We start from the raw sequence: 12,667 nt of genomic DNA, 5'->3' as shown, positions 1-12,667 counted from the left end.
GACTGTCCCCATTCTGGGTTGTTTCCCCTGATTAAACTCAGTAAACAGCAAGAATGGGACACAGGTGACAGTGGGGACCCATTGTGTCACATCCCATCAGGCACCCCCTAATGCCAGTTGCCTTCTGAGAGGCAAGGTGGGTGCAGGGGTGATCGGCAGGTCTCTGCAACGGAAAGGTACATTTCCTCTGGGCAACTGGTGAGTCACCGCAGGGTGACTGTTTTTCCTTAATGGGGACAAGCCCGAGACAGACTGAATGTGTCCTAAGGTTCGTTCTGAAATAGTTCACGCCTGTGAGAAGGTTCCCTGATGCCACCACCCAGACTGGGACATATGCTGCCTCCTAGGCGGTGAGTTCAGGGGGACCCTGCATCCCCTCCAGTCCCAGCCCGCTCCATGTCTCCATCGTGCCTCTCGAAACTTTCTGTCTCAGGACCGCTTTACACAGCTAAAAATTACTGAGTGTGTCAAAAAGCTTCTGTTTGTGTCAGTTAGGGCTGTCCATATGTACCATATTTGAAAAGAAAACTGAGAACTTTTAAAACACAAGCACACATTGCATTACTTGCCACAGTGATAATGTCAACACATGTCATGCGGCCTCTGGGAAATTCCACTGTTCACTCATGACATAAGAGTGAAACAGGCAAATAATGTCTCAATATTGTTATAAATATAGTTTTGAGTCATAGACCACTAAAAGGCAGGACTCCTGACCACATTTTGAAAACAGTAAGATAGATTTGCATATATTAACATGAAGGAAGTCGAATGGTGACGTTCAAGCCCCGTTTCTGTGAGCAAGAGAATTAAAGAAAGGCTCTTGGTAAATAAAGAATACATTTAGTGTTAAACCTGGACATCTTTTCTTCCATCCAGACTGGGTGGGACGATCAGACTGCGCGTCCCGTGCCTCAAGACGTCCGCCTTTTCTCCACTATGGCCCCGTCCCAGATGCTCGGACAGCTGGTCTCGCCTCTCTGGGAAAACATCCACCAACTGTTGGGAGAGTCTGAACCTATCTCACACCCACACTTTCTTTCAAGGCTCCCAACACAGCCCTTTCCTTGGGGAGCCATCTGGTAGGCCATGTGGACATTAGGGCTACTATTACTAGTACACATTCCAATATATCCCAGTGTCCCCAGAGTCTGTGACTCTGACCACTTGTGGAAGTGGAACGAGTTTCAACACAGCCTTGGGTCAGCTGTAAAGAGCTGGCTGGGCCGAGGACTGGGGCAGTAAGCTCATCTCTGAGGGTGAATTAACAGCCCAGCTAACATCCCTGCCCATCAGCATGGCGACTCGGCTCAGTTCAATGAACACCTGGGTGAGGGCACAGCATTACCTAGGCACAGCGATGGTCAGAAATGAGTAACCCTGCCTCCTGCCCGGAAGAGTCTAGGCAGGGAGGGGAGAGGGTGAATGAAGGGATGATGGGCAGAGAAACGCCCGGGAGCTGTAGGACAGAGAAGGTCTCTCTGTCTCATGGCATCCACCGTGTGAGATCAGAGACTGCAAAGGGACTTGATTCTAACCCTTACTCTGCAATTTGGGGCCAGTTCCTCTGAGAGGCTATAGTGAAGTCTAGCTTCTGAAAACACAAGGGACCTGGCTTCACAGCCCAGCTCTGCCAGTGATACCAGTGGAACCTGGGACGAGTAACCTCACTTTGCTGACCCTGGTTTTCTTGTCTGTAAGTGGGAATGACAGCAGAGCACCCGGAGGATGAGGATTACATACGGCGTATGCAACATAATTAGCATGATGCTTGGCATGTAACCCAAACGGGGATGGCTGCTGTTATTTTCTCTTTTATGGGTTCAATTACCTAAGAGAAGCCACTGGACGAGACCAGTTCCCAGCCACCTGTGCCAGGACACCTGAGGAACACTCTCACTCTCACGAGAATCACCTAGGCCCATTATGCTAATGCTGCTCGCAGAAAGCACACAGCATTCTCTGGAACAGAAGACAGAGAAGCTCCAAGAAGCTCCCAAATGATCTGGTTACACATCCAGGGGAGGAGTAATGGGACACCATGGCCTCTGAGACCCCAGGCCTCAATATCCCGATCTGTGTACCTCACGCTGGACCAGCCAGGTACTTTCTTTCACACTTCAAATTCATCACCAGGAGCAATGCAACTTTTCCCCCCTCGAAGAAATATTAAGGAATACTTAAAAAAGATGAGAGTTAATTTGGCTGAGGTGGAGGGTAAGGCCCCGAAGCACCTCTAACCTAGACGATCTAGTGCAGACAGATGGTCTACGGCCTCCTAGGTCCTTTCAAGATGGAAACCTCTTGGATTCCTACAATTTAAAAAGACCTTTAAAAACATCGCATGGCTTCCTCCCCACTCACTTCTGAGACCATTCCCTGCAGTCAGCAGCTGACATTAAAAAAATAAAATTTTTTTAAAAAATTGATTTCAGAGAGGAAGGGAGAGGGAGAGAGAGAGAAACATCAATGATCAGAGAGAATCATTGATCGGCTGCTTCCTGCACGCCCCCTACTGGGGATCGAGCCTGCAACTCAGGCATGTGCCCTTGACCGGAATCGAACTTGGGACCCTTCAGTCTGCAGGCCGGTGCTCTATCCACTGAGCCAAACCAGCTAGGGCCAGCAGCTGACATTTGTAACTGAAAGAGACTTGGTTCCTCCAGACTCTGGAAGTAAGCATGCCCCTGAAGTAGCAAGTTTTCTGTTCTCCACAGCTGCACCCACAAATTCTTTAACCCTCAAGGCAAATTACTAAAATGATAGAAAAGTGGCTGGAAAGGAGCAGGAGTAAAGCCAACCATGAAAACGCAGCATGTGTGCCCGGTCCTGTTAGATCCTGGGCTCTGCCCCCCCAGAGCGTCATCGGGCAAGTTCTACTCACTGTAATGTCAGTTTTAGCAACTCACGCAGCATGCTTCCAGAGAGCCTGTGTGTCCTGGAAAACTCCAGTCCTTCCTCCAGAGCCACATGACTGTGAGCAAGTGCCCGGGCTGGGCTGCCTCGCCCACAAAGCCAGTGATAGCACCTTCCTTATCTGCCCAACACGGTGAAATGAACCAAATAAGAAAACTGGGCCCTGGATGGTAGCTCAGTTGGTTAGAGCATCATCCTACTATGCCAAGGTTGTGGGTTCGATTCCCAGTCAGGGCACATTACAAGAATCAACCAGTGAATGCATAAATAAGTGGAACAAGTAGATGTTTCTCTCTTTCTCTTTTTCTAAAATAAAAGTTGGTAAAACTGCACTTTGGACACTGTGAAGTACTTTTTAAGCAGGGATTATAACTTTATGCTAAGATCCAAAGCTGTAATGAGTTAATCAAATAAATGCCCCGTCCCAGGAGGTAAAGCTCTGCCTTATCACCCACCATCTTTCTTGGAGTTAGTTGTAGGGCAGAGGAGTCCTGTCAGATGTAACGCCACCCTCAGAAAGCCGTTAACCAAGCAGACACTGACCCGCTGTGGCCCACATTCGTGCTAAATAGCAACAGTCCCGGTGCTGATGGCCCAGGTAGTCCAAGTCTCTCAGGCTGAGGTCAGGACTCTGTTTGGCAGTCCACAAAGTTTCCATTATGAAAGGAACCTCAGTTCTTCCCTCTTTGCTCCGCATTCAGAGAAAACAACCTGAATGTTTTCAGGCCGTTCTGGAGAGACGAGCCAGGACCCATCCATAGCACCCGAGCCAAACCACAAGCCCCTTAGACAGATCAGACCCCCTCTACACACAGAAGCCATTAAAGACCACAGGCATCAAGAGACACAGGCCGTGCAATGGACAGACCAGCAGAGGGAAAGTGCACGGCTGTCAGTATCTTGCTGGGTGACCCTGGGTAAGTCCTATGCCCGCTGCTCTGTTCCTGGATCTCCCCACTGTACAACAGGGGACCTGGGATGATTTCTATGGCCCCTTCAGCTCTACACCATTATGATTCTAGGTTTCCTCTTGACATCCCGCTATCCCCTTGTTGGTCCCAGTACTCACACCATGGCCATGGCTGGAAGGCTTTAGCACAGGGAACCCGAAGAGGTGAGTCCTGTACTCCTACCAGGCTACGTTGATCACAGGACCACAGACCCTCGGGAGGCAGCAACTTGATTTTCAGACTCTACTTAAAACCAAACAGGAAAAGGAAGCTGAACCAGAGACAAAGGGGAAACAAACCCCAGCTGGAAACTGAAAGCTAGGTAGAAAATGGAGAAACAAGAGGCTCCCAGGCAGAGCCCCACCAGCGTGGGTGGCCGAGAGCCACGGTGGGGCCTGAACCACCACCCACAGTTGCAACCTCAGGCCTCCAAGTGCTTCCTGCAGAGGCAGGGGCCGGGGTGGGACCAGGCTGTGGTGCTGCCTCCACTGCTAACCCTCCAGCCCTATCTCAGAGCCCCCTGACAGGGCCAGGCCTGGGCTCTCCCATCTGTTTCAGGAGGTGGGTCAGTGCGCATGCTCCCTACAGGCCTTTATGAAAAGCTCCAAGACTCAGAAGCATCCTCACTCATCTTCCAGGGAAGAAGACTACATGATGATGTTGTAATAGCTTACTTAATAGTTTACTCTGGTAACCATTTTAAAAAAATATTTTTATTGATTTCAGAGAGGAAGGGAAAGGGAGAGAGAGAAACATCAATGATGTGATAGAGTCATTGATTCCGCTGCCTCCTGTACGCCACTGGGGATCAAGCCTGCAACCCAGGCATGTGCCCTGACCGGGAATTTAACTGCGACCTTGTGGTTCATAGGTCGATGCTCAACCACTGTGCCACACCAGCCGGGCTCTGGTAATCATTTTGTACTTCTTTTGGGGAGCTGCTTCTCTCTAATGGTGATATTTCAGTCAGTGACTTAGGGCCTGAAAGGAACATGCTTGGGGATTACTGGAAACCTGGTGTCACTTGTTCTGTAAGTAACCTGGGGGCTTCAGTTTCCTCAAGTGTGAAAAGGGGCTGCACAGGGTCCTCATGAAGATAAGATCCATTCATTCCCAATCTTTCATTCAAAATTTCCTGAGAACCCAGAATTACACACTGTGCTAGAAACTAGAGACAAAACACGGAAAAGAACACAGCACTTGTCCTAAAACAGCTTCCACAGTTTAGCAAGAAACTGACATGTTAGCAAATAGATGTAATAAAATGTTGTCACTGGTAGAGTAAAAACCAGCTGTACAGCGTACAGTACAAAAGAAAGATCAGCCCTAACCGGGGAGCTGAAAGCACTTTGAACGTTGACGATGTATCCTGCAAGGCTTTCAGCACTGCACAAGGTGCAAACCACAACTTTTGACATGTTATGACTTTTGTTTTCTTTTAGTTCAAAATATTTTCTCTTTTTCCTTGTGATTTCCTCTTTTATCCAGGCATCATTTTAGATTTTAATTCCTAAATATTTGGTGTTTTCCTACATCTGTTACTGTTATTTTTTTTAAAAAAGAAAGATTTATTTATTTATTTTTATTTAAGAAAGGGAGAGGGAGAGAAACATCAATGATGAGAGAGAATCATTGATTGGCTGCTTCTGCACACCCCACACTGGGGATGGAGACCGCAAGCTGAGTATATGCCCTGACTGAGAATTGAACCATAACCTCCTGGTTCATAGGCCGATGTTCAACCACTGAGCAACACCGGCTGGGCAGTTACTGTTATTTATTTTTAATTTAATTCTACTATGGTCAAACAACATACTTAGTATGATTTCTTCTTTTGTTTTTCCTGGTATGACATCAGGCCTTTAACATTTATGGAGACTGGCTGTAAGGCCCGGCATTGGGTCTACCTCGGTGAATGTACTATGTGCACAAGGAAAGAACGTGCATTCTGAAATTAGGGGCAGCGTTCTAGAAACGTCAATTAGGTCCAGCAAGGTCATTCAGACCTTCTACGTCCTTACTGGTTTGTTGATTTATTTGTTTTTGGCTAATTGTTCTATCAACTGCTGAGAGAAAGGTTTAAGAAGACCTCCAACCGTGATTGTGGATTAGTCTACTTTAATGCTGCCCATTTTTATTTCAGGTATTTTGAAGCTCTTGTTAGGTACACATTTTTATGACTCATATCTTCCTGATGTGTTGACCCTTTCCTCAGTATGAAATGTCCTTCTTTATCACTGGCAGCACTCTTTGTCTTTAAGTTGACTTTATCTGACATTAATGTAGCCATTTGAGCTTTTTAATGCTATCTGCCAGGTATACCTTTTTCCATCCTGTATTGGTTTTCTATTGCTGCTGTAACACATTATCACAGGCTTATAGCTGGTAACAACACAAACTGATTATCTTAGTTTTGTAAGATAATAGTAGGTGAGAAGTCTGACATAGACCTCAGGTGTGGCAAGCACTGTTTCCTTCTGGTCAGGGCACGTATTCTAGAGGATCATTTCTGTGCCCCTTCCCGCTTCCAGGGGCCACCTGCGCCCCCTGGCTCAGGGCCCCTTCCTACATCTTCTCAGCTAGAGTGCAGCATCACTATGACTTCTCTTCCATCCCAACATCTATTTCAGACCATGGCCAGAAAAAGGTTCTCCACTCTTATCTCTTTTTATGGTCATATTTTAATTTTTTTGCTTTTATTTTTTTCCTATCTTTACTGAGGTATAATTGTAAAAAAACACCTGTGTATTTAAAGTATATGACTTGACGTTTTGATATATGTATACATTGTGAAATAATCACCACAATCAAGCTAATTAACATATCAATCCATATCAATCATCTCATAGAGTTATCTTCTTTTCTGGTGTCCGCCCTGACCAGGAATTGAACCTGCAACCCTTTTGGTGGATGGGATGACACCAAACGAGCCCACACTGGTCAGGGCTAGATACTCTACTTTTAAGGACGCATGTGATTAGACTGGGCCCAATGGATAACCCAGAATGACTGCCCCATCTCAAAGATCGTAACTTTAATCACATCTGCAAAGTTCCTTTTGCCATGTAAGGTAACATATTCCGAGGTTCTGGGATTAGGGTGGGGTGGTAGCATTACTCTGCCTACTACACATCTCTTTATCCTCCACCCGCCTATTTCTTTGTATTTAAAGAGTGTTTCTTGTAGACAGAATATGATTTTCATCCAGTCTGATAATCTCTACCTTTTAATTGGAATATTTAATCTATTTACATTTAATTTAATGGTATGGTTGACTATTGGTCTGCCATTTTGCTATTTGTCTCATCTGTTTTTAGTTTATCTCTTCCTCCTTTCTTACATTCTTTTAAGTAAACTAAATACCTTTTAGAATTCAATTTTAGTTTTACTACTGTCTTTTTAGCTATATGTTTTTATATTATATTTTAGAGGTCTTTCTAGGTATTACAACATGCATTCTTAACTTTGAATACTTAGAATTAATATTGTACCATTTCATGTACAATCTAAAAACTTTACAACTGTGTAAATCCACTCCTATCCTTTATGGTATAGTAGTCATATGTATTACATATTCACAATACAATGTCATATATTTTTGTTTTAAATGATCACACACACACACGCACACATATATTTAATTATAAAACATTCTTTTATATTTACCCATATATTTATCCTTTCTGGTACTCTTCATCTTTTCTAAACCTGAGTTCCCTAACATAATTTATCTTCTGCCTGAGGAACTTTAACATTTCTTATATATCAGGAATGCTGGCAATAAATTCTCTTAGTACTTTTTTTAATTTGAAAAAATATCTTTATTATTGAAGGTACTTTTTTTCTGAGTAGAGAATTCTGAGAATTGTTTTTCCTTTCAGCACTTAAAAAAAATGTTGTTCTACTGTCTTCTGGCATCCATGGTTTCTGATGAGAAGTCGGCCATCACTAATATTGTCATCCTCTGTATATAATGTACCATTTCCTTTGGTAACTTTTAATACTTTCTTTTTCTTTGGTTTCCAGAGTGTGACTCTGATGAGCTTAGTGTGGTGTTCTTTATATTTAGCCTGCTAGGGGCTTGCTGAGGTTCTTGGATATGTCAGTTAAGGCTTTTCACCAAATTTGGGAAATTTTTGGTAATTATTTCTCCAAGAATTATTCTTCTGCCCTCTGGGACTACAATTACACATATACAGATCTTTTGGTATTACCCACAAGTCATCAAGGTGCTGTTCCCCACCCCCCCAATATTATTTCCCTGTTTTTCAGATTTCATGATTTCTATTGCTCAGTCTCCAAGTCCAAGAACTCTTTCTAATACAGTCTCTGATCCACATTTAATCTCATCCAGTGAATTTCATGTCTAATACTAGGATTTCCATTTGGTAAATTTTTTATAATTCCCATTTCTCTGTTGAGATTCTCCATCTATTTACTCATTATATTCACCTTTTCCTTGAAGTCTTTAAACATATTTATAATAGCAACTTTGAAGGACTTGCCTGCTAATTCCAACTTCAAAGTCACCTCAGGGTCCACTGATTTTTTTTTCAATTAAATACAGGTAACATCTTCTCTTTAATGTTCATTAATTTATGATTGTATGCTAGATGTTATAATTCATTGAAGAGAGTCTGGGTTGTATTATTTTCCTTTAAAGGTATTGAGTTTGTCCTGGCAGGCAGGTAAATTATTGGCAGATCCTTTAGATGCTGTGGAGCTCTGACGAATTATGTTTTAAGTTCTATTTCCATTTTAAACTTAGTCCTAGGGTGTGACCTTTATTCAAGGACACAGTCCTTAATGCTAAGGTGTGGTTGTTCGGGGGTGCCTGAGGTGCTCAGTAAGGTGTCTTCATTCAGGTTGACTGGGATCTCCAACATCTCCTAGCAATGCATGACCTTAAGCATCATCATTCGTTAGCCTTTACAGTGTGCAATCTGTGCTAAGCCTCATGGACAGTCTCATTCTATACACAGATGGCTGGCCCTTAGCCAACAAGCCAAAGTGAATACCTACACAGACTTTGCTATCCTTGCCCTTACCATGAAGCCTCCTCTTCTCTATTTCCTTGCCCTGCCATGTCCAGCTATTTCAGTAGCCTGGGATTCCAATGTTTGCCCCCTGAGCTTATTAAGATTAGAATTTAGCTTGAGCTCCACCATTCTGTGCCAAGACCAGAAGAGACTCCAGCAGAAAGCCAGAGCTACTGTGGGGCTTATCACGTGTGTTTCTTTACTCAAGGATCAGAATCCTGTGCTGCCTGCTCAATGCCTGAAATACCAAGAATTTAATATTTTTTGTGAGTTTCAGTATCCTTCATATTCATATAGTAAGGCGCTCTATATATTTTGTTCAGTTTCATAATTGTTTTGTCAAGAGAGCAAGTCCATCATCAGTAGTCTGTCATGGCCAGAAGCAGAAGTAGATTTATGATTCTTAAAGTACCAAAAGGTATTTATTCTTTTTCATTTTGTGTGGATTTCCTGAGGATGTTAACCTGGGTGTAAACACCTTCACTGAGAGAATGTGCCTTTCACTTTCATCCCTCATTTCCTGTCCTCCACACATGCTACTACTGCCTTTTCTTGGTTTCAGAAGTAGGTAACAGGTAAGAGTAAACTTTGGGGGGCATTCTTTTAACTCACCCACCTAGCTTTCATAAGGCACTTGAGTAGAATTTATGAGAAAGTGCAAGAAATGTGGAAAGATTTCTGGCCAGGGTGTTATGAGACATAGAGTCTAGCCTATGCTTTATTATGTTCCTGGGCATTCACCTCCCCACTCTCCACCGTGGATTCCTCCTCCGTTCAATGCAAGGACTGGCTATGTTAATAATTATGGATTGCAGGTATAGCACCAATCCCTAAATCAGTTGGGTCAGGGCAATAAAAAATGTTGGAAAATTAGGATAGCAGCTATTGGCAAAGAGCAATTTAGTGAGAAAGTTAAGAAATGTCTGTTTTGTGTTACTATAAAGTGACCTCAGCACCTCCTATACTGTTTAGGATATGGTAGGTATGAGGTACATGTTGATTGCATGAATGGATATATGAATGAATAAATAAATGAAAAGGAAGGACACCAAATCTCACACAGGAAATTAAATGCTAAGGCATCTGGCTCTGGATCTTGAATAAAGTAAATATTCAATAAATGACAACTATATTGACTTGAATTGAAAGGGGCGTTTTCCATGTGTCTAGAGTCCAAGGTCAAAGAATGGCATAGGAAATGGATCAGGGAGCTATACTAAAAGACACTACTTAGTAGAGTTACTTATCTCAGTTTCTTTTTCTGTAAAAAGATACTCCTCTCCCCCTTGGTAGAATGTTTGAGCATAAAAGGGTCTATAACTAAGATATATAAAAAAATTATGTTTATATAATACTGGTTTTTCATGAGAATTTTCATGACAAGGTCCTTGTGTCTTAGGAGTGCAACAAAAGGGAATGGAGAAATGGCTACACAGAATTAGGTACCATCACTGACACATTATGAAAACCTATTAACAAAAGCTGCATGACCAACTGTAATCCAATTTGGGTTTGCCCTTCAAGACCCAATACACACATCACCTCTTCACTGAAGTGTTTATTAAACCCCAAAGATAGATAAAATTACTCCTACTGCTGTGTTACTTCTGTTACAACATTATCAATTTAGTTGTCACAGATCACTGACCTTTAGTTAGGGGCTACCATGTTTTAGTCATTTCAGAACCAATCATGGCCACCACAATTCTTGCTACATAGTGGGTTTCCTTTTGGGGCGACAAAAATGTCCTAAAATTCATTGTGATGATGGTGGCAAACTGAATATACTAAAATCCACTGACCTGTATACTTTATTTGTTTTGATTTTAATAAATTAATTATTTTATCTATACACTTTAAGTGGGTGAATTTTATATCTCAATAAAGCCATGGTTTTAAAATGCCCCGAATGCAGACTGAAATAGAACGCTTTAAAATGGGTTATGAATTAACAGTAGGTCTTTGAGATTGTTGAATAAAATCGTCCCACCATCCGGGCTCACATCAGATACTAGTAGAAAGGGAGGATGACAACTGTCCAGTCATTTCAGTTCTAGAATGGGAAGAGAAGGAACGAAGCAGGGCACTCTGGCGGGATGCAGCAGCTACAGTCCAAGTGCTCAGGCTTCAAGAAAAGCCCATGAACTTGACCCGAGAACTAGTTGTTTCTCAAGCTATATGTTGAGTACTTTAATGTTTCCAAACATTTTGCCCCCTTTCAATGATTTCCAATGGTTTTAGTGAGCATCTGGAGAAATAGGACCCACTGGCTACTTCTGGTTAACTATAAATTAAGTAAAACCAAAGGAACATAATGAGAAACTATTTTTTCATTATTCGAATTACAGGAGCTTTGTGTTTGTTTCTCAGAACTTTTGGTTTGGTCTGGTTTGATTGGATTTCATTTCTATGAATGGAACACCTGGATGAATCTGCGGAACCACTACTACAATTGGGAGCTAAAGTCCATCTCCCCCAAAACCCCTCTTACTGTCCCTCAGGGGTCATACCCTCGCCCGCCACTCACTTCCAGCAACCCCTGACTTGTTCTCGTTTTCTTCTACAGAATATCATACTAACGAGATTATATGGGATGTAAACTTAAAAAAAAGTTTTTGTTGATTTTTAGAGAGAGGAAGAGGGGAGAGGGAGAGAAAGAAACATTGATGAGAGAGAAACATTGATGAGAGAGAAACAATGATAGATAGCCTCCTTCATGGTCCTTACTGGGGATCAAGCCCGAAACCCAGGCACTTGCCTTGACCAGGAATCGAACCAATGACCTCCTGATTCAGGGGTTGACACGCAACCACTGGGATGCACCAGCTAGTGTCCTCTTATAATTTTAATTTGTATTTCTCTAATGAGTAATGGTGCTGTGTATCTTTGCATGTTTTCATGTGCGATCTGTATATAGTCGCTTTGGTGAAGTGTCTATTCAACTCTTTTGCCCATTTAAAAAAACTGGGCTGTTTTCTTACTGTTAAGTTTTGAGAGTTCTTTATGCATTCAAGACAAGTCCTTTGTACTAGTAATTTGCAAATATTTTCCTGAAGTCTGTCTCTCATCTTTTCATTCTCCTAACAGTGTCTTTCACAGGATGACAGTTTCAATTTTGATCAAGTCAATATAATTTTAATTTGATGAAGTCCAATTTATCATTTTTTTCCCCCTCTTTTTATAAGGGAAGGAGCTTTTGCTGTCACATTTGCAAACCCTTTGCCTAGCCCTAGGTTGTGAAGATTGTTCCAAATTTTCTTCCAGAAGTTTTATAGTTTACATTTAGATTTAGAATCCATTTTGAGGTAACTTTTGTATAATGTATGGGGATTAGGTCAAAGTTAATTTGGGGCATATTTTGCTTAATGTTCCAACTCCATCTGTAGAAAAGACAATGCTGAGTCCATTGAATTGCCTTTGCACCTTTGTCAAACATCAAGTGACATATCTGTCTGGACCTACTTCTGGACTTTTGACCCAAGTGTCCAACATCTCCATAAGTCATCTTGAAAAATCAGGAGGCCAGCTTGTTGGTGTCATATACATGTCTCATCATAACTCAGAACCTGGATCAGGAACGGTGATTGGGTACCTGATTAATTTATTTTGTGATTCAGATTGTAGAGTATGTAATCCATTCTCTCTCCAGCCTGGACCACACATAGAATACTGAGATCAGTTTTTGATATTTCAATACCAGAAGTATTGGCAACCTGGAAGCATTCTGAGAGGGTGACTAAGATGATGAGGCAAAAGGAATCA

The 12,667-nt window shown here is 42.4% G+C and overlaps 1 protein-coding gene across 6 annotated transcripts in view; it reads right to left on the bottom strand.

Annotated features, from left to right (window-relative positions):
- Positions 1 to 12,667, bottom strand: part of EVL (Enah/Vasp-like) — a 105,350-nt gene that overhangs the window by 50,013 nt on the left and 42,670 nt on the right. For 5 of the 6 annotated variants that reach the window (XR_008556034.1, XM_054715763.1, XM_054715765.1 and 2 more), the window contains exon 1: positions 3,986 to 4,011. The exons of the other annotated variant lie outside the window; for it this stretch is intronic. Coding sequence is in view for 4 of the 5 variants with exons in the window: in XM_054715763.1 (XP_054571738.1) it covers positions 3,986 to 3,996 (11 nt within the window). In the remaining variant the exon portion in view is untranslated. Of the gene's footprint in view, positions 1 to 3,985; positions 4,012 to 12,667 lie in introns of those variants that run through there. 6 annotated transcript variants of the gene reach the window in all.

The sequence above is a fragment of the Eptesicus fuscus genome, chromosome 5, assembly GCF_027574615.1.
Source record: "Eptesicus fuscus isolate TK198812 chromosome 5, DD_ASM_mEF_20220401, whole genome shotgun sequence".
In the NCBI taxonomy this organism is placed as follows: Eukaryota; Metazoa; Chordata; class Mammalia; order Chiroptera; family Vespertilionidae; genus Eptesicus; species Eptesicus fuscus.
This window is presented reverse-complemented; position numbering and strand designations above follow the sequence as displayed.